The 21,232-nt window shown below is 39.8% G+C and overlaps 2 protein-coding genes across 4 annotated transcripts in view; one reads left to right on the forward strand and one right to left on the reverse strand.

The window, feature by feature from the left end:
• LOC124880568 (zinc finger protein OZF-like) overlaps positions 1 to 21,232 on the reverse strand; it is a 52,623-nt gene that overhangs the window by 19,273 nt on the left and 12,118 nt on the right. Inside the window, exon 3 of one of the 3 annotated variants that reach the window (XM_047385813.1) lies at positions 12,580 to 14,837. The exons of the other annotated variants lie outside the window; for them this stretch is intronic. Within the exon in view, the coding sequence (XP_047241769.1) occupies positions 13,587 to 14,837 (1,251 nt within the window). The 3' untranslated portion in view covers positions 12,580 to 13,586. Of the gene's footprint in view, positions 1 to 12,579; positions 14,838 to 21,232 lie in introns of those variants that run through there. 3 annotated transcript variants of the gene reach the window in all.
• On the forward strand, positions 4,938 to 6,698 carry LOC124880578 (zinc finger protein 239-like). The gene is made up of 2 exons (XM_047385842.1): positions 4,938 to 5,095; positions 5,528 to 6,698. The coding sequence occupies exons 1-2, from the start codon at positions 5,006 to 5,008 to the stop codon at positions 6,572 to 6,574; spliced, it is 1,137 nt and encodes a 378-aa protein (XP_047241798.1). The 5' UTR covers positions 4,938 to 5,005; the 3' UTR covers positions 6,575 to 6,698.

Here is a 21,232-nt window from a genome sequence, read left to right on the forward strand (position 1 = left end):
TTGGACTGTGGGAGGAAGCTGGAGTACCCGGTGAGAACCTACGCATGCACAGGGAGAACATGCAAACTCCATGCAGAAAGACCCCCGGAGGGGAATCGAACCCAGGACCTTCTTTCTATCTGCATTGTTGTTGGAGGTCATGTTTCATGAGTTTCATCAGTTGAGAGAAATAAAAATCTATTACAGAACGTCCCCTGAAGAGCACAAGCTGAAATATGAAAGTCAGTCAGGTCCAGAGCAGGAACTGATTCTCCAGGTTCCTTGTACTTTAAAGCGCCCGTGATCATGTAGCGACAGTGGAGAGGAAAAACTCCCTTTTAACAGGAGGAAACCTCCAGCAGAACCAGAACCAGGCTCAGTGTGAGCGGCCATCTGCCACGACCCACTGGGGGTTTGAGAGAACAGAGCAGAGACACAAAGAGAACAAAGAAGCACTGATCCAGGAGTACTTTCTATGGGAAGGAAAAGTAAATGTTAATGGATGTAGCTCCTTTAGTCGTTTCATCTAGAAAGAAAGAACAGATAAACTCTGAGCCTGTTTTCAAGGTTAGAGTCTGAAAGAGAGAACATAGAGTTAGTTACAGTAGAAGCTCAGTCAGTAGCCATGTCTAGGAGAGAGAAAGGGTTAAACACTGAAAGACAGGGCCATGTGGATCATCTGTAGAAGGTGAGCATTAAATGCACAGACCCAGGCCACTTAGCTTCCACATTTAGTCATGTGGCTGCATCACATCTGGTCTTCACAGACTAAAATTAGCTGCTATGTCAACTACATTTGTATTGATGAATTGTATTTAATACAAAATAGTTACTGTTGCCTAGCAGCAAGAAGGTCCTGGGTTTGATTCCCAGCCTGGGGTCTTTCTGCATGGAGTTTGCATGTTCTCCCTGTGCATGTGTGGGTTCTCACCGGGTACTCCAGCTTCCTCCCACAGTCCAAAGACATGCCTGTATGGTTAATTGGTCTCTCTAAATTGCCCTTAGGTGTATGAATGAGTGTGTGCATGGTTGTTTGTGTGTTGCCCTGTGATGGACTGGCAACCTGTCCAGGGTGAACCCCGCCTCTCGCCCATAGACTGCTGGAGATAGACACCAGCTCCTCCGCGACCCACTATGGAATAAGCGGTAGAAAATGACTGACTGACAAAATAGAATAGAAAATAATTTATTGTGGAGAAATTGATGTGTGTCATCAATAAAGCAAAAGGCAGTGAAAGCCTCCAGGTTCATTTATCTCTAAAACCATAGAAGAAGTTACCAGACTAAAAGCTTTAAGAACCAGTTGGGAAAAACAATCAGGCTGTAGAATAAAGGAGAATAAAACCCAGGATAATGACATTTATTGTTGAACATACTGGGTGGTCATCAACAAGGTGACTCTGATTCATTAAATTAGAGATGCAGCATCAAACTGTGCAATATAATATATAACAAATCAAATATAATCTCCTTTATTTAGTGAAGCAGCAGTGAATGTAACTGTCATGTATGCAGCCTGGAAACCCAGAAATATATGAATAGATGATGCTTGAGTTTCAAAATGACTGATTTCACTGATACCTGCGGTTCTGATATTCTTCTTTTATTAGTCTTGTGGGTCCATGACTAGAGATCACCACTAAACTGAACAACAGGGGGCAACAGTTTTCAGATTGTGACGTAGAAATGTCCAAGTCACAAAGATCTGCAGTGGTTTTCAAATAAAATGTAACTAACCCTAAACTATTTGTGTCTGATAATAACAGGAAACAGAATGAAGTTATAATCTCTGTCGGAGATTGAACCGCAGTATCCAGCATGTCAGCCAGAGACACGAACCTCTTCTGAGGAGGACAATCTGAACATCTGGGATCCACATGAGGGGCAGCTTCACTGCAACATTAACATCCCTGACAACACCACCTCTGAAGGATTTTCAGCTCTACAAAAAGCCGCCTATTCATAAAAACCAGAACTGAGAATATTATTGAGATAAATTATTGACTGTGGCGATAAACGGAAACGCTCAAACATATATTCATCCAGAAGATGATGAGACATCTACTCTCGGTCTGATCACCTTCTCCTGATGGAGATTTCAGGGGAGTAGCTGCACTCCAACGTCTCCAGGCTTCTCCAGAGAAGATCCCAGCTAGAAAGTAGACCAAACCCTGGGTTAGTTCAGTAAACCCTACTACTGAGTAGGGTTGGTTGATGGAGGAAGTTACAGGGGTACCTTGACTCAGGAGAAGGTTAACTACCTGGCTTTCTGAAATCGAAAACCCAGGGTATGAACATACTTACCCCAGAAATGACTCTGACTTCTCACTACCCCTATTTTCTGAAACAGGACCCTACACAATGCTAGCTGACAGCAACAAACTCATTTTTAAATGAAATATTAAATATGTGCAAGAGTTCATCAGAGAAACATCCTGGAGGAAGAAACTGTCTCTGTGGAGGCTGGTTTTAGCAGACAGCGCTCTGTAGCGCCACCTGAAGGTCAAAGTCTGAACAGTTTGTGTGCAGGATGTGTGGGGTCTGCAGAGATGACCCTGACCCCTGACCTGTATAAGTCCTGGATGAAGGGAAGGTCAGCCCTGATGCGTCTCTCTCTGCAGACCTGATTGTTGGGATTACAAGATGCTTTTCCTCCCTCTAGTGTCCTTCATTGGTAACTACATTTGTAGTTGAATCTTTTCACCTGTGAACTTTGCCTCCCTTTAATGTGTGTTGGTTGTTACTAAAGTTGAAATTGATTTAATATCTGTATTTTACATTTTAACAATCGGAGCCACCAGGCCTTCTGACCACCATCAGCAGGTAAGGGTGAAGTGTCTTGCTCAAGGACATAATGACTGAGATGAACAGAACAGGGGTTTGAACCAGCAACCCACCTGTCACAGGACGAACTCCCACCACTGTTGCCACCGTCGACATTTTGCCTCCCTCTAGTGCCCAATTATTAGTTATAATTATTAAGTGCTAGTAGCCCAACAATCAAAATTTTATAGTATACAGTACTGTGCAAAAGTTTTAGGCTGGTGTGAATAAATGCTGCAAACAAAGAAATCTTTCAGAAATATAAATGATGAAGGTTTATTTTTATCAATTTAAAAAATGCTAAAATTCTTCAGCATAAAGAAGAACAAGACGTACTGGAAGTGATGGTCTGTGATCTCAGCATCATGGAGTGTTTCTGGGATGACATGAAGAGGCAGAAGGATGTGAGGAAGCCTCCATCCACAGAAGATCTGTGGTTAGTTCTCCAAGATGTTTGGACCAACCTACCAGCCGAGTTCCTTCAAGTCTACCTAGAAGAACTGATGCTGTTCTGAAGGCAAAGGGTGGTCACACCAAATATTGACCTGATTTAGATTTCTCTTTTGTTCATTCACTGTTTATTGATGAAAAGAAATGATTAAAATTTCCATTTCTGAAAACTTTCTTTGTTTACAGCTTTTTTTCACACCTGCCTAAAACTTCTGCACAGTACTATATGTCAAATATCTAAAGGTTGTGGATGATTCTGGTTAAGAATAATAAATTATTAAGTATGATTGTTATTTATAATTTTTTAAATAAATATTTATAATTAAATAATCATAATTGCACAAAATTCACCAATGAGGAGCATCAGCAGAACTTTCTGATCCAAACTCTAGAGGCAATGAGGCCTTTTTACAACAATCCCAATATGACCTGTTCAGATCTTCTATTACCAGTAGCAACCATTAAAGATCTTATCTCATGTTTAGGCTGGTGGAGGTTGTCTGTGTTTGCAGTAACTCTGGAATGATGTGATTAGAGACGACGGCCATCATGATTCAGCTGAAACTCATCTTCTCCATCAAGGTCTCTTCTGTCCCAGAAGGAACTGAAATGATTAGTTTCATGTTTCTCTTCAGTTCTAATCAACATCTCCACACTCATGGTTTTAGAGCTGTTAGCACCTCCAGACATGTGGCCACATGTTGTTAGCTTGTCATTTAGCAAACAGAGAACAATGACCCTAATGACCCACAGGATGAATGAGTGGCTCAATGATTTAAAGGAAACTTGAGTTGTTTTCTAAATGTGAAGGATCCGAAACCACCAGAAAAACCTGAAAGTTCCTCCTGATTCTCTGTGTTTTTATGTCTAATAAGGTCAGCAGACATGATTTAATTTAACATGAATACTTAAACAAGAAGAGTTTGGTTAAGCTACATCATGTATAAACTATAATACACTGAAACTTTCTATTTGTTAAACCAAACTTCAGTTATTTCAATACAGCTCTGATGTCTGGGTTTACCAGTACCTCGGTTATTCTATAACATTGTTTTTAGGTAAATAGGAGCAAACCTAAATGTCAAGTTAAATGGGATAGCACACAAACACCATGGAAACCAATTTTTATGGTAAAACAATATTTTTAAAAAGAAAATGATTAGAAATTGATGTTCAGTTTCTACTGGGAAAAATAATCTAGGTTTACCAAGACGTCATGACTGCAAACATCCTTATTAAACTTTAATTATAAAACTTTAGGCACTGATAAATAGTTGGGATAAGGAAGGAAAAATCCAACATATGTGTTGTGAAAAAATTCCTAGAATTAGTCATTCCTTCCAGCATCCAGACACTTTTTTAATCATTGAAAGTAGCTTTAATTAGCATCTTGATAAGCTTTCTGTGGGTCTTTTTAAATATATTATTAATCAGCATCTCCAGCAGTTGGACAATATCTGACATCCATGTCTTTAAAAATGAGAATAATTTCAGCAAAGACCTGAAATACCCTCTAGTTAATTGTTAGTGGCCTGCACTGGAATGGCTTTAATGGAAAAGGATTATCAAACTCCTGGAAGAAGGTTTCAGTGAAAACTGGTTCAAGCTGGTTTCAAAGTGTGGGCGTGGCTCCTTGTGGGTGGGGCTGTGGGTCTCAGCTGGATCTCATCAAATCACTCAGAAGCCAGAACCAACAGTCTGAGAGAAGAGCTGCTGGAGCTTCATCAATCAGAACTACGCTTGGACCAGAAATATGAAGAAAAATCAGAATATGGAAGGCCGGAGGAGCGACCCAAACCATCCTACTGGGAACCCCACTAACGGGAACCCAAAGAATGCAAAGGTTTGTGTTTAGACTTCCTTAAATTATATCACTTTAACATTTTAATGATATTATCCTGTGGCTCCAAGAAATGTCTTTATGGTTCCCCAAAACGGGAACACAGAATTCAGGCATCTTGTTTCTCTCTGTGCTTTTCACATAAGTTTTGAGTATTTGTGTTATTAAGGGCCTCAAGATTGACTTTTGGTTTTTCAACCCAATCCATGTGACCCATTTAAAGATGATCTGTCATCAATTTCCTAATAAGGCACGTTTGGTCTGTAAGAAGGAATAGTCATGGAGTGTTGCACTAGTTATGTTCTGAGCCTTACAGAAACACCAGCAGCCAAACCATGTCCTCCCTCTCCATTTAAACCTTTTCTCACACTACTTTACTGCAGTTGTATATTCCACCACGATGTCTAACATGTCTTTCATTTTACATTTAATTAGATCCAGAAAAGAAGAACTGGAATCAAGAAGCCCAAGAATGATTCATGTAAAATTATCTTTGCTGAAACGGAATCAAAATTTGATCAGAAAGCAGACAGAGAAGACAAACCGTACAGCTGCGACCAGTGTGGAAAACGCTTCGGAAAAACATTCACTCTTAAATGCCACCAGCGAATTCATACTGGAGAAAAACCATTCAGCTGTGATCAGTGTGGAAAAGGTTTTACACGGATGGATAAACTAAAATTGCATCAGCGAGTTCATACTGGAGAAAAACCATATGGTTGTGAACTATGTGGAAAAAATTATGCACATATGGAAAGCTTAAAAATCCACCACCGCCTGCATACTGGACAAAAACCATATAAATGTGATGTATGTGGGAAAGACTTTGCATACAAACAGAAATTAAAACGCCATCTACACAAGCATACTGGAGAGAAACCAAGTCTGGATCACAGTGGAGAAGCGTTTGCATCCAACAATCAGCTAAAAACTCATCTACATGTCAACTCCAATAAGAAATCCTTTGGCTGTGATCAATGTGGAAAAAAGTTTGCACTCCTCAGTCGGCTGAAATCTCACCAGATTGTGCATTCTAACCAAAAACCATATAGTTGTTATCATTGTGGAAAAGAATTTGCACGAAAAAGAGGACTGGAGACTCATCTGCTTATTCATTCTGGTGAGAAACCATATAGCTGTGATCAATGTGGGAAAGGTTTTGCACGCAGGGACCAATTACAGTCACACCAGAGGGTTCACACTGGAGAAAGGCCTTTTGTATGTGGCCAATGTGGGAGAGCTTTTAGATATTCAAGTAATTTAGCGAGACATAGAAACATTCACACAGCTGTAGGAAAATACAGATGTGGCAAATGCATGAAAACATTCAAATGTTTAGATTATTTAAAATCTCATTATCGCATTCATACTGGAGAGAGACCCTACTGGTGTGAGCACTGTGGGAATACTTTTAGATATCCAAAGGATTTACAGCACCATCAGCGCAAACACACTGGAGGGAAACCATATTGTTGTGACTGATGGAGGTCTACTGGTTTGGGACACAATGGCTTAAAGCAGTATGTTGCAGTAAAATATGATTTTTGTTTTTAACTGTAAGCTGCTGTTCTTGACAAGTTTAATAAACTGACCTTTTACAACCTTGCTTCTTGAGTACATCATTTTGTCTAAATATTAGCATAAATGTTGCTCAATTTGTTGGTTTTACTCCTGAGGAAACAGAAACCTAAACTAAAAGCAAATTGGCAGGGATTTTTTTTAATCTACCATGCTTCTTTAGAAATCTTTTAAGTAATAAGTAGCATGTATTATAATGCCAGCTTTATGGTTTTTGTTTTAAAATCTTAGATATTGAGGCTCTATGTTAATTCTTACTGATACTTATTGAGTTTCAGTTTTTCTCTCTCTTTATGGCATCAACAGTTAAAAACAATTTTCGGAAAGCTGAAGACCACCAAATAATTGCCCTGTAGATTCATGATTTCCTTAATTAGTCTAAAAGTTGTCACATGTTTTTATTAAATTTCATTACATTGGTGCAGGAAGATGTAACCTGAGGACAAATCCATTCACATTCAGATGTATTTGTTGTTTGGTGGGTGGGGGTTAATAATCATGGATGACCTGTAACTACCTGTAGTTTGCATCACTTTTTTATGTTTACTCTGAATTTCAGATCAATTCACAAACTGATCTGATTTAGTGCTGGCGTCAGTTGCTATAATAGGGGATTTTAACATAGTTAAGTGCTAAAAGTGAAAACCTAAATAGCTCCTTTTCTCCTAAATCCCCAGAAATCCTTTCACCCGGTTAATAGGAATCCCAGGGAATTCCATACAATCGTTTCCATTGCCTAGAGAGGCCAGGATTATTATTAAAATCCTGTTAATGACCTAATTATTAGATTTAGATGTGTTGAAGCAGAGGAACATCTAAAGGTTGTAGGACACTGGCACTCAAGGACTGGAGTTTGACACTCCTGCTCTTTTATCTTAGGCTACGTTCACATTACTGGTCTTCATGCTCAAATCCGATTTTTTCAGGAATCCGATTTTTTTGTGTGGAGAAATAGATGTTATGGTTTAAGAGAACAACAGAAGCTATTTATTGTCAGCGGGTGCTGGGTGGGAAACAGGTGAATAAAAGAAGAGTGAAACCCAGTTTTAGGGAGATCTGACTGCCAATTCAGCACAACAAACTGTCTGGATGCGGAGACACAGCCAGCAATGGTGGGGCAGGGATGTTAACTTTACAGAGACCAAGTTTATTCAGAAATGTATCATGTCGAGGGCAACTTTTAATCATATATGTCAGGGCCTCTCCTCTCAACAGGCAGAAGACTTGATGCAATCCAGCAGGGGCAGATCATCACAAGCTCAGCAACCTCAATAGCATTTTAAAGTCCTCTGTTTGAAGGGTTGTATATGAATTTTACAATAACAACTATGAGCCTTTCAATTAGGCTTGAATGAAGATTTATCTCTGTTTATTAACGAGGTCTAACCTCTCGCTGTCTCTCCGTTTTGCAGTTTTATTCTAGCCTCCCGTCTGTTTTGCTAACTCCTACCATCTCCTGCTGGGCGGCGCAAAGTTGTGACGAATGCGATGGAAAGTGACAACAAAGTCACATCTAATCCACCTTGGTCGTTCCCACTGGAGTCACATTCCAAACGATCAGATACGAGTCGGATTCAGGACCACATATGAATATGGCTCAAATGTGACCTGAAAATGTCAGATATGGGCAAGATATGAGCGTTCACACTTCTTCTAAAAAGTCTGAACTGGTCACTTGACCCCAACAAATCAGATTTGGGCCACATTTGCCTGCAGTGTGAACAGGGCCTTAAAGTCAGGGCAGTTTACAGAAAATGTTCTGACATACCAACTCTTGACATTGTATACTTGATCTTGAGCTGACATTGCATATTGTGAACAAAACATTTTTGTCCTGTCTGATAATTTTTAAATAACCTTTCACATTTCTATCTTAGAGTTAAGACTTCATTAAAGTAAATCTTTATTAGACATCGCAGTAACAATGTTTAAAGGACATTTCTACCGCCAAACAAATCTTTATTGATAGTATTACATTAGTGCATGTAGCAAAACCAACTGTTGTCTATGAGCTAAACACCATACAATTTATATCATACTTAATAACTAACTCAAGTCATCGCCAAGTGTAACATTACAGCAGTTGTACAAGAGGATCTGTGTTTGGACTATTTCAGTATGTGAGTCTCACTGCCTCCATCCGATCACCACACCCACCTTCATCTGGTGGATGAGCCCGACTGAGTAGCCCAGCAGACATCTAGCTTCCTCCTTGTTCATTAATAGCAGCCTCCTCTCTTATGACAATTTGCATGTGTAATCTTAGGCTAGATTCATTTTTGTGTTTTGGAACTAAGCCCCAGGGCTGTTTTTAGAAGCTTTGGCTTAAGAGAACTTTCAAAACCTCCTGAAACTTTTCTAACATAAGCGCCAAGACATTTTACTGTTATTAAAAAACTGAAATAACAAAAAAGTCAATGACTGAATGTCCACAGCTTCTAGAATAACTTTGATTGCTCTTTGTAACACAGCTTAACAGCCACAGTATACGATTTAATTCAGCATATGAGGAAAAAGTAGATAACATGTAAACTATCTTTTCATTGGTACAGAGACAGGGGTTTATACCATCCTGGCATGCCGCTGTAAGTGTATTAGCAACTAATAATAATAATACTTAATGATTGACAATGTCTAAATATTTAATTTTAGTGTCTTTCAGGGATTGTTCTGTGAATATCAGCCCATTACGGCCGTATTATATAACAATAGGTGAAAAGAGGATTCTAGCTCTGGGGTTCTTTAACAGCTAGCCCTGCACTCATAAACACACAACTTCTCTCCAAAATATGAGACGTTATTCACAGAATAATCCAACTCCAGGTTAAAATATTCCAGTCAACTCTTTAACTAAGCTAATAACACTCAACTAAAACTACTAAGCAAAACAGAGAATAAGGAAAACTAATAAAACCATCTGAAACCAATAAGCAATGAAATTCTGCAATGATATCACTGTTCAGTGTTGGTATTTATGTTTAAGAACCAGGGGTTATCTTGAGGAATTTGGAATAAGACCAAATTAGCTTAAAAATTAGTTAGGAGCCTGGCAGTCTCATCCGTAACTCATTTGATCCTTGGAAGAAAAACATGCTGCAATCCAGGGTTCGCAAATAATAAATCCAATAAAATAAATAGTAATCAAGTAGTCAGATGACAAAATGAAACATCACAAACACAGAAGAGAGTATAATGTCTGTACAGTTTTAAAATAAAGAGGTAATTTTGTTATTTTAGAATAAGGTAAAGCCAAATTCACATAATTCACTGGAAGTCCAAAACGTGATAACCTTAATCAGATTTCCAGCAGTCCATCAACCAAGTACCTCAGTTATCACAGTGTGATCAATAATTCTTAGAGTTTTCCAATTTCAGAAGCCTCAACTCTTGAACTTAAGGATTGAATCCCTTTTGATGCAGAATCTTCTGTTGTATTTGAGGCTCTACCAGCTCCTAGAAATCAGCTGTTGTTCTGGAACAATCTCTGAATGTTGACCCGAAGCTCCTGAGGGGTAACAACCGATCATAAGTCATCACATTATTCTTACACGTCCTTTGAAATGTCATGCTTTTTTTTTTTTTTTTTTACATGTGACTGTTTGCTGGAGTCTTGGCTGCTTTTCAACATTTACCTTTTAAACATAATAATTTACTGGACTTCCAAGTACTTCTCTATCACTCACTGTGCCAACGGTCACATTCACATCTCTGCTGTTCTGCTTTTCAGACTGGAAAACTTCTGCTCTTCACAGTCAGACCTGGGCTCTATTGCTTAGACTCACTTCCTTATTTACTAGCCTGCAGCTTTGCACATTCTTTCCCTTAACTAATACATTTACATTTTAAGCATTTAAAACCAAATCATCACATTAGTTACCATAATCATTTCTGAAATCAATTATGAATATATTATTTACTAAATAACTAAATAATCTGAACTGAAACTATCTGTGTAGTTGTGCTGCTATAGGCTTAGACTGCTGGAGGACATAATGACCACTTTCACCCTCTTCGCTACATTCTCACACTACTCTCCAATTTAGCATTATTTGCTGTTATTTCAGTTTTTAACTTTGTTCTCTCTTTTCTCTTCCTAGAAGCTATACCTGGCCTGACTCTGTGTCTACCTGTGACACCTTTCTGGAGAGGGGAATCGTCCGAGCTTCTGCTGGCAACAACTTAATGCTCACCTTCTATAGATGATCCACATGGCCCTGTCTTTTAGTGTTTAACCCTTTCTCTCTCCTAGACATGGCTACTGACTGAGCTTCTACTGTAACTAACTCTATGTGCTCTCTTTCAGACTCTAACCTTGAAAACTGGCTCAGAGTTTATCTGTTCTTTCTTTCTAGGTGAAACGACTAAAGGAGCTACATCCATTAACATTTACTTTTCCTTCCCATAGAAAGTACTCCTGGATCAGTGCTTCTTTGTTCTCTTTGTGTCTCTGCTCTGTTCTCTCAAACCTCCAGTCGGTCGTGGCAGATGGCCGCTCACACTGAGCCTGGTTCTGGTTCTGCTGGAGGTTTCTTCCTGTTAAAAGGGAGTTTTTCCTCTCCACTGTTGCTACATGCATGCTCAGTATGAGGGATTGCTGCAAAGTCAACGCCAGTGACTGTCCACTGTCTCTACATGCTCATCCAGGAGGAGTGAATGCTGCAAGTCACTGACTGGATGCAATCTGCTGGGTTTCCTTAGATAGAAAAACTTTTTATCCAATTTGAATAAATAACTGAATCTGACTGAACTGTTCAATGGTTACGATTAATTGGAATGTATGAACCTGACTGTTGTGAAGAACCTTGAGATGACATGTGTTGTGAATTGGCGCTATATAAATAAACTGAATTGAATTTAATATTAATATTTTAATATTTTATCAAATAACATTTGGGTCTGTTAAGGGTTGTCCTGTGAATACCAGCCTAGTAAGGTGATGGTATTAGGACAAAATAGAAAGATGTGAGACGAGCTCTGACATTATTGAACAGCATAAACTCTGCACATATATGGAATGAATTCACACAATTTCTTAAAATACAAGAATTTATTAACAAAAATAAATCAACTCAAAGTCAAACATATTTCAATCAACAAACTCTTTACTTTGCTAAAACAATCCAACTAAACTACCAAGCAGAATTAGAGAATAATGAAGACTAATGGACTATGTACAATATAAACAAGTTGATTAAAGATGATTGATAATCATGACCAAAAAGAGTGATGCAACATTACCATGCAATGTTTATGTTTGAGAACCAAGGATTATCTTGAAGAATCTGGAAATGAAGTTAAGTTAGTCTTGGAACTAACTTAGAAAATAATCAGCAAACGTTTAGACAACCATTCACAATGTAAGATCAGATTAAATATTATTTTAATAAAATAATGTTTTAAATAATGATCTGCTGAATAAAACCAACCTCCTGGATGACTAATTCTCAATGGTGTCTAATTAGCTGCCTTTATTTATTGAAATAATATTTGGAGAAATATTATTAAGGGAATAATAAAGTATTTAAGGAAATATTTTGATTAAGAACCAAACCTTTTGAATAAATGTTATGGTGTTTACTTAGTTGTCAAGTTTAGTAAAATAATATTTAGGGAACTATTATTTTACTAGATTGAAAACTAACAACCTTTTTGAGTAAATGATCTTTAGCAGGCAGCACGTGTTCTTACCAGTTAGCAGTTAAGCTAACAAAGAAGCTAATAGCTTAGCACCAGAATCAACACATGCCTTTAAAATACCAGGTTAATAAAAGGGTTAAAATGCATAAGCGCGGACGGTGCGTTATGATCAATGTTCTGTTTAAAATCACCCTTTAATAAAGTTTGTCTTAACTTTAAAAACACAAACACATAAACTGAGCACATGTGCTGAGCAGATAATCTGCTAGCACTAAGATAGCTGAGTTTTCAACACAAACAAAACGTCATAAAACCAAAAGTTGTTTAGATTATTTCATTCTAAATTACTTCTCTCTGCCCAACACAACCTCTTACGTGAACCATGCTGAGGAAAAGTTATCCAGGGCGTTGAGGAAAGCTTCCACAGTGAACAAAGGGTTAACCTAACCTCTGTAGCTGTGTGTGTGTTGGGGGGAGGGGTCACGTTACAGCTGTAACCACGGTGATGCGGTCCTGTTGTCCTTCCTTCAGACCGGGAACAAATGCTCCACTCGGCGTTGTAGAGACAGGGTCTCTGCTGGGAACTCTCTGGAACACACTTTGCTTCAGTGACGTCACGGAAAGTCCGCCGTTATTCCCTGTTCCTGGCTGTGCTGGAACTCGGTTATTGCGATTTATTTTGAAAGTTCCAGAAACGTTCCTACTGGCCTTTAGTGTTGTAACTCATGGCTGGGGTCCCAACATCATGGTTGATTATAATTATGATTATTACTTTAACAATGATCAATAATCATCCTCCTGTCCAACCACTACTGATTTTAATCATGCTCAACGTTTCTCCATTACCTTCAAAGCATTAAACCAGCTTATTTTTCTTCATCATTCTTTACTAAACAATATCAATGAACGTAAAGATTGTTGCGAGGTAAATAAGACAAATAACATGAACACAACCTTATATGTGAATACTTGACCATTTTCCACATCTTCCTGCTGAAGCCTCTTCTCAGCATATGGTTATAATGGATTCTATGCCCCACATGAAACCTTTTATGATTAGGTTGTATTACAAAAGTTAAAAAGTGTGGCAGTTAAAGTAATGGCTTATATGTGTCCGTTGTACTCATCAACATTGTTTAAGATTAAACAGATTTAATTTGCACGTATTTAATCACCATAGTCCCTGTTTTCCATACAACTTACACCAGTAGGGCTGTTTTCCATTGTGTGATGGCCTTTACCAGGGGTTTGCCCACACTGGTCACAGCTGTATGATCTCTCAAGTGTGAATCCGTTGATGTCTACTTAAATGGGATTTAGTTTGAAAAGTTGCTCCACATTGGTCACAGCTGCATGGTCTCTCTCCAGTGTGAATTCGTTGATGTTTCTTTAGGTCAGGTTTAGTTTTACAAGTTGCTCCACACAGCTCACAGCTGTATGGTCTCTCTCCAGTGTGGATCCGTATATGCATCTTTAAATTAAATTTGGTTTTAAGTGTTGCTCCACAGCGGTCACAGCTGTATGGTCTAACTCCAGTGTGGATCCGATTGTGTATCTTTAAACCAGATGTAGTCTGAAAAGCTGCTCCACACTGGTCACAACTGTATGGTCTCTCTCCTGTGTGGATCCGTTGGTGTCTCTTTAAATCAGGTTTTGCTTTAAAAGCTGCTTCACACTGGTCACAACTGTATGGTCTCTCTCCAGTGTGAATCCGCTGATGTATTTTTAAATTAAATTTAGTTTTAAGCGTTGCTCCACACTGGTCACAGATGTATGGTCTCTCTCCAGTGTGGACCTGTTTGTGTATATTTAAATGTGATTTAGTGTGAAAAGATTCTCCACATTGGTCACAGCTGTATGGTCTAGCTCCAGTGTGGAACCGTTGATGTATCTGTAAATAAGATTTAGTTTTAAAAGTTGCTCCACACTGGTCACAGCTGTATGGTCTTTCTCCAGTGTGGATCAGCTTATGCATCCTTAGATAGGTCTTGGTTTGGAAAGTTGCTCCACACTCATCACAACTGTATGGTTTTCCTTCAGTATGGATCCACTGATGTCTCTGTAAATCAGGTTTACTTTTAAAAGTTGCCCCACACTGGTCACAGCTATATGGTCTCTCTCCAGTGTGAATCCGGATGTGTACTTTTAAATAAGATTTAGTTTGAAATGTTGCTCCACAATGATCACAGCTGTATGGTGTCTCTCGAGTATGGATCCGTTTATGTATCTTTAAATAATATTTAGTTTTAAAAGTTGCTCCACACTGGTCACAGCTGTAGGGTCTCTCTTGACTGTGGATCGCTTGATGTCTCTGTAAATAAGGTTTGGTTTTGAAAGTTGCTCCACACTGGTCACATCTGTGTAGTCTCTCTCCAGTGTGGATCCGTTGATGTCGTCGTAAATAAGGTTTGGTTTTGAAAGTTGCTCCACACTGGTTACAACTGTATGGCTTTTTTCCAGTCTGACCATGAATCGTTCCAGTAGATGGTGCGGTGAGGTCTCCATCTGTCTGATGATGCTCTTCATGTTCCTAAGATTACAGACAGGAAGAGATAAATGCCAGCGAATCATAATATAAAACCTAAAGGACATAAAGGTAACAACTCAATCAGTGTTAAAAGTCAGACAGGTAAACAAGCTCTTTCAGCGCATGAAAACAAAGAAAGCTGGAGGACCTGATAACGTCTCCCCATCATGCCTGAAAGCCTGTGCAAATCAACTCGCTCCGATCTTCACAAGGATCTTCATCAAGTCACTGGAGAAATGTGAGGTCCATCGAAGTCACCCAAGAAACCCACCATCGTAATTCAATTCAATTCAATTCAGTTTTATTTCTATAGCACCAATTCACAACACATGTCGTCTCAAGGTTCTTCACAACAGTCAGGTTCATACATTCCAGTTAATTGTAACCATTGAACAGTTCAGTCAGATTCAGTTATTTATTCAAATTGGATAAAAAGTTTTTCTATCTAAGGAAACCCAGCAGATTGCATCCAGTCAGTGACTTGCAGCATTCACTCCTCCTGGATGAGCATGTAGAGACAGTGGACAGTCACTGGTGTTGACTTGGCAGCAATCCCTCATACTGAGCATGCATGTAGCGACAGTGGAGAGGAAAAACTCCCTTTTAACAGGAAGAAACCTCCAGCAGAACCAGAACCAGGCTCAGTGTGAGCGGCCATCTGCCACGACCGACTGGAGGTTTGAGAGAACAGAGCAGAGACACAAAGAGAACAAAGAAGCACTGATCCAGGAGTACTTTCTATGGGAAGGAAAAGTAAATGTTAATGGATGTAGCTCCTTTAGTCGTTTCATCTAGAAAGAAAGAACAGATAAACTCTGAGCCAGTTTTGAAGGTTAGAGTCTGAAAGAGAGAACATAGAGTTAGTTACAGTAGAAGCTCAGTCAGTAGCCATGTCTAGGAGAGAGAAAGGGTTAAACACTGAAAGACAGGGCCATGTGGATCATCTATAGAAGGTGAGCATTAAGTTGTTGCCAGCAGAAGCTTGGACGATGCCCCTCTCCAGAAAGGTGTCACAGGTAGACACAGTCAGGCCAGGTGTAGCTTCTAGGAAGAGAAAAGAGAGAACATAAAGTTAAAAGCTGAAATAACAGCAAATAATGCAAAATTGGAGAGTAGTGTGAGAATGTAGCGAAGAGGGTGAAAGTGGTCGTTATGTCCTCCAGCAGCCTAAGCCTATAGCAGCATAACTACACAGATAGTTTCAGTTCAGATTATTTAGTTAAACGACGCTTATTTACAACAATGTTGTCTCAAGGAACCTCACAAAGGGTCCCACTGGTGGTCATTGTTATACTAAAAACCACAAGGATTGGGATACCTCTCTCTGTCAGACTGATTATAACCATTGGAAAAGAGAAGGGGTCATACAGGTAGCAGAAATGGAGGGTGTGTTTGCACCTCAACCATAACTGAGCCGGTTTAGGCTAAACCTGACTCCCCCTTACTCCAACCAACAGGGAGGGAAGAAGACGGAGGTAAAAAATAAGTAAGATAGCTCAGGATAAACTAAGCCACTGAAAGAAGGAAATCCTAGAAACCTGTTTAATATGGGATTTAAATGACATGTCCTGGTCAAAAATAACACCAAGGTTTTTTTACTTTATTATCAGAGGTCAATTTAATGCCATCCAGGTTAAGTAATTGACTAAGCAGTTTCTTTTTTAAAGACTCTGGTCCAAAGACGATAACGTCTGTCTTGTCTGAATTTAGAAGCAGAAAATTTAAAGTCATCCAAGTTTTTATATCTTCAAGACATGCTTGTAGTCTATCTAACTGGTTGGGTTCATCAGGATTTATGGATAAGTAAAGCTGAGTATCATCAGCGTAACAGTGAAAATTTATCCTATGCTGCCTGATAATTTGACCTATTGGAAGCATATACATAGTAAAGAGAATTGGCCCAAGTACTGAACCCTGTGGTACTCCACAATTAACCCTGGAGTTTAAAGATGATTTATCATTTACATGAACAAACTGTAATCTGTCAGACAGATAAGATTTAAACCAGCCTAGCGCTGTTCCCCTGATCTCTACAACATATTCCAGCCTTTCTAAGAGAATATTATGGTCGACTGGATCAAATGCAGCACTGAGATCTAACAGAACCAGAACAGACACAAGTCCATTATCTGAGGCCATAAGAATATCATTAGTGACTTTCAGCAGAGCTGTTTCAGTGCTATGATGAGCTCTGAAACCTGACTGAAACTCTTCAAACAGGTCATTGCTGTATAAATGTTCACACATTTGATTAGCAACTATTTTCTCAAGAATTTTAGATAAGAATGGAAGATTGGATATAGGTCTGTAATTTATTAAATCATCTCGATCAAGCGAAGGTTTCTTAAGTAAAGGTTTAATTACAGCTAACTTAAAAGCCTGTGGTTCTGATCCATTTACTAAGGATAGGTTAATCATACCTAAAATGGGTCTGGTAATCAGAGGGAACACTTCCTTAAATAATTTGGTTGGGATTGGGTCTAACATACAAGTTGAAGGTTTAGATGAAGCTAATATTTCTGATAACTCAGGAAGCTTCACAGGATCAAAACAGTCCAAACACAAATCAGGTTCTACAGTTATTTCCAATGTTGTCTCACTTGCTGAGGATGAAGTAATCATCTTCTGGAGTATGTCAAAGATTTTATTTTTAATAGAATCAATTTTATTTAAGAAGAATCCCATAAAGTCATGGCTGCTAAGAACTAAGGGAATGGATGGCTCAACAGAGCTATGACTCTGTGTAAGTTTAGCAACTGTACTAAAGAGAAACCTAGGATTATTCTTGTTCTCTTCTATTAATGATGAGAAATAAGCTGTTTTAGCTTGGTGAAGTGTCTTTTTATACAACAGTAGGCTATTTTTCCAGATTAAGTAGGAATCCTCTAGGTGTGTAGAGCGCCATTTTCTCTCCAATTTTCTAACATTGTGCTTTAAAGTACGCAGCTCTGAATTAAACCAAGGAGCTAGCCTCCTATTAATGATTACCTTCTTTTTCAAGGGGGCTGCATTGTCTAATGCATCACGCAATGATGAAGAAACACTGAGGAAATTAAAAGTGGAACAGATTCTTTAAAGGTTGTTACAGCATCTCCTGATAATGATCTACTATAATGAAATTTTCTTTCAGGTGTGGAGTACTCGGTTAAATTAAACTCAAAGGTTATTAAGAAATGGTCAGACAGGACAGGGTTATGAGAGAATATTGTTATGTCTTTACACTCAATGCATTATGTCAGCACAAGGTCCAGAGAATGAAGACAAAGGTGGGTACGTTTGTTAATGTTTTGAGCAAAGCCAATTGAGTCTAAGATAGCATTAAACGCTATATTTAGGCTATCACTTTCAGTGTCAACATGAATGTTAAAATCCCCCACTATAATAACTTTATCTGTATTTAACACTAAATCAGATAAAAGGTCTGAAAACTGATCTAAAAATTGAGAGTAAAGGCCTGGTGGACGGTACAAAACAACAAACAGAAGTGGTTTTAGTGCTTTGCAATTTGGATTAGAAAAACTAAGAATTAAATATTCAAAAGAGTTGTAGCTATTGATTGGTCTGAGACTAATCAATAAATCAGACTGAAAGATGGTTGCTACTCCTCCTCCTCGCCCAGTAATTCAAGGAATGTGAAAATTTAAATAATTAGTAGGAGTTGACTCATTTATAGTAACATAATCCTCTTGCTGCAGCCAGGTTTCTGTGAGGCAAAATAAATCAATCTGATTGTCACAAATCAGGTCACTAACTAGCAAAGTCTTTGAAAACAAAGAAAGCTGGAGGACCTGATAACGTCTCCCCATCATGCCTGAAAGCCTGTGCACATCAACTCGCTCCGATCTTCACAAGGATCTTCAACAAGTCACTGGAGAAATGTGAGGTCCCCTCCTGCCTCAAATGATCCACCATCATCCCGGTTCCCAAGAAACCCACCATCGTAGGATAAAATGACTACAGGCCTGTAGCCCTGACGTCTGTGGTCATGAAATCCTTTGAGCGGCTGGTGTTGAAGCACCTGAAGGACATCACAGGCCCCCTGCTGGACCCCCTGCAATTTGCTTACCGAGCAAACAGGTCGGCAGATGATGCTGTTAACTTAGGTCTACACTTCATCCTGCAACACCTTGACCGTCCAGGGACGTACGCCAGGATCCTGTTTGTAGACTTCAGCTCGGCTTTCAACACCATCATACCAGACATCCTCCACCAGAAGCTCACCCAGCTCAACGTCCCAGCCTCCACCTGTCAGTGGATCAACATGACTGCACCTCATCGGACTCGTCCGTGAAACTCCTGAAGTTTGCAGATGACACCACTGTCATTGGACTGATCCAGGACGGTGATGAGTCTGCATACAGACAGCAGGTGGATCGGCTGGTCCAATGGTGCGGTCAGAACTACCTTGAACTGAACCCACTCAAGACTGTGGAAATGGTGGTGGACTTTCGGAGAACACCACCCCCATACACCCCCCTCACCATCCTCAACAACACTGTATCGGCCGTGAACCACTTCAGGTTCTTAGGAACCACCATCTCTGAGGACCTGAGATGGTCTTCACACATAGACACTGTTCAAAAGAAGGCCCAGCAGAGACTGTACTTCCTGAGGCAACTCAAGAAGTTCAACCTTCCCCAGGAGCTGCTGGTCATCTTCTCCACTGCCATCATTCAGTCTGTCCTGTCTTCATCCATCTCAGTGTGGTTTGGATCATCCACAAAACAGGACAGGTCCAGACTGCAACGAATAATCAGGACTGCAGAGAGAATAATCAGAGCTGACCTTCCCTCCATCCAGGACTTATACAGGTCTAGGGTCAGGAAAAGAGCTGCCAAAATCTCTGCAGACCCCACACACCCTGCACATAAACTGTTTAGAGTTTTACCTTCAGGTGGCGCTACAGAGCACTGTTTACTAAAATCAGCCGCCACAGAGACAGTTTCTTCCTCCAGGCTGTTTCTCTGATGAATATTTAATAGAGTACAAAACAACAACATACAGATGTTGCAAATGTACCTTTTTATTATATATGTGTAAATTGTAAATTGTAAATATGTTTATTCTGTAATGCAAAAACAAAACCAGAGAGCAAAGTGTACCGGAGTCAAATTCCTTGTTTGTATGTAAGAACTTGGCAATAAGGCTGATTCTGATAGGATTCTAATTCTGATTCTAATAAAGATGAGGCCCGGTTAATGTCTGAAGACAGCTGGTTCCACAGCTTTGGTTCTACCACAGCTAAAGCCTGTTGCTCTCTTAGCTTCAGTCTTATCCTTGGAATAACAAGGAGCTGTTAAGGATTGTCAAAGAGTATAAAACAGAGCAGGTCAGAGAGATATAAGGTTGCTCAGTGTAGCAAGCCCAGAACATTGGAGAGTGCAAAATAAAGATGCCATTCTGGGCCTTGAGTTCTGTCATCATGCCTGGGAAGAATTCCCTCACATATTTGGGCCCAGGCCCTGGAACAGATGCGAATGCTGTGAGAAACACACCAAACAATAATCCACCCTCTTACAATATTGCTTCAAAATCTAACATCCCTTTTAATTTTTCTCCTCCTATACCATTATAAGCGAGCTTTGATGACTAATTGGTGTGGTGAACCAGGATGTGGACACCTGCGTTTTTTGCCCGACCCGGTGAATACCGCCAGCAGCCTGACAGCACCGTCTCTGTGGGACCAGGAGTCTCTGGCCTTCTAGCTGCAGAATCAGCCCCACCTACAGGCACAGCAGCAGCTGCACCCCACAGCACCTCTGATCCTCCCGGGTTTCCACTGCCAGGACCACGCTTCAGCCACATATCCAAGCATACCCAGAACACACTCATGGGGACACGCATCAGGACAGATCATGAAGGAGCATGTTGCAAAGCCCATTAGATGTTTAACTCCTGGTGGGCTCTCCTTTAACCCTTTACACCAATGTGTTCAGAGCTTGTTCCCGTTCCCTAACCTGATTTCGAACTGGTGACGCATGTTTCCACCAACAAAAAGAGGTTCCAGATCATGAACTCTGGTTTAACTCTGGCACCGGGTCAAAGCCGCAGGCAACAGAAGCAACAAGTACGATGGTGAAGATGAAGAACGGACCGTTTAAACATTATTTATGTTTGCAAAAACAAACTAAACATGCATTGTATAACTACTTGATCACGTTCGGCTCGCGGATGCTGAACGTGTGCAAATGAAAACATTGTACAAACCATTGTTCTTCAATGGAGTCGCTGTCTCCTTTTCCATATTAACTGTCGTTTATAGATGCTCTCTTTTGGCATTAAGAGGAACACTGCGTGCAGCTCAGCAAGCCTTCCTACCACGCTCCCCCCACGCAGTGTATCGCCTACTGTTGATAAGTCATGCTTGGCTCGTAAAGCTAGTGGAAACGCGAGTCAGA

The sequence above is a fragment of the Girardinichthys multiradiatus genome, chromosome 14, assembly GCF_021462225.1.
Source record: "Girardinichthys multiradiatus isolate DD_20200921_A chromosome 14, DD_fGirMul_XY1, whole genome shotgun sequence".
NCBI lineage: Eukaryota > Metazoa > Chordata > Actinopteri > Cyprinodontiformes > Goodeidae > Girardinichthys > Girardinichthys multiradiatus.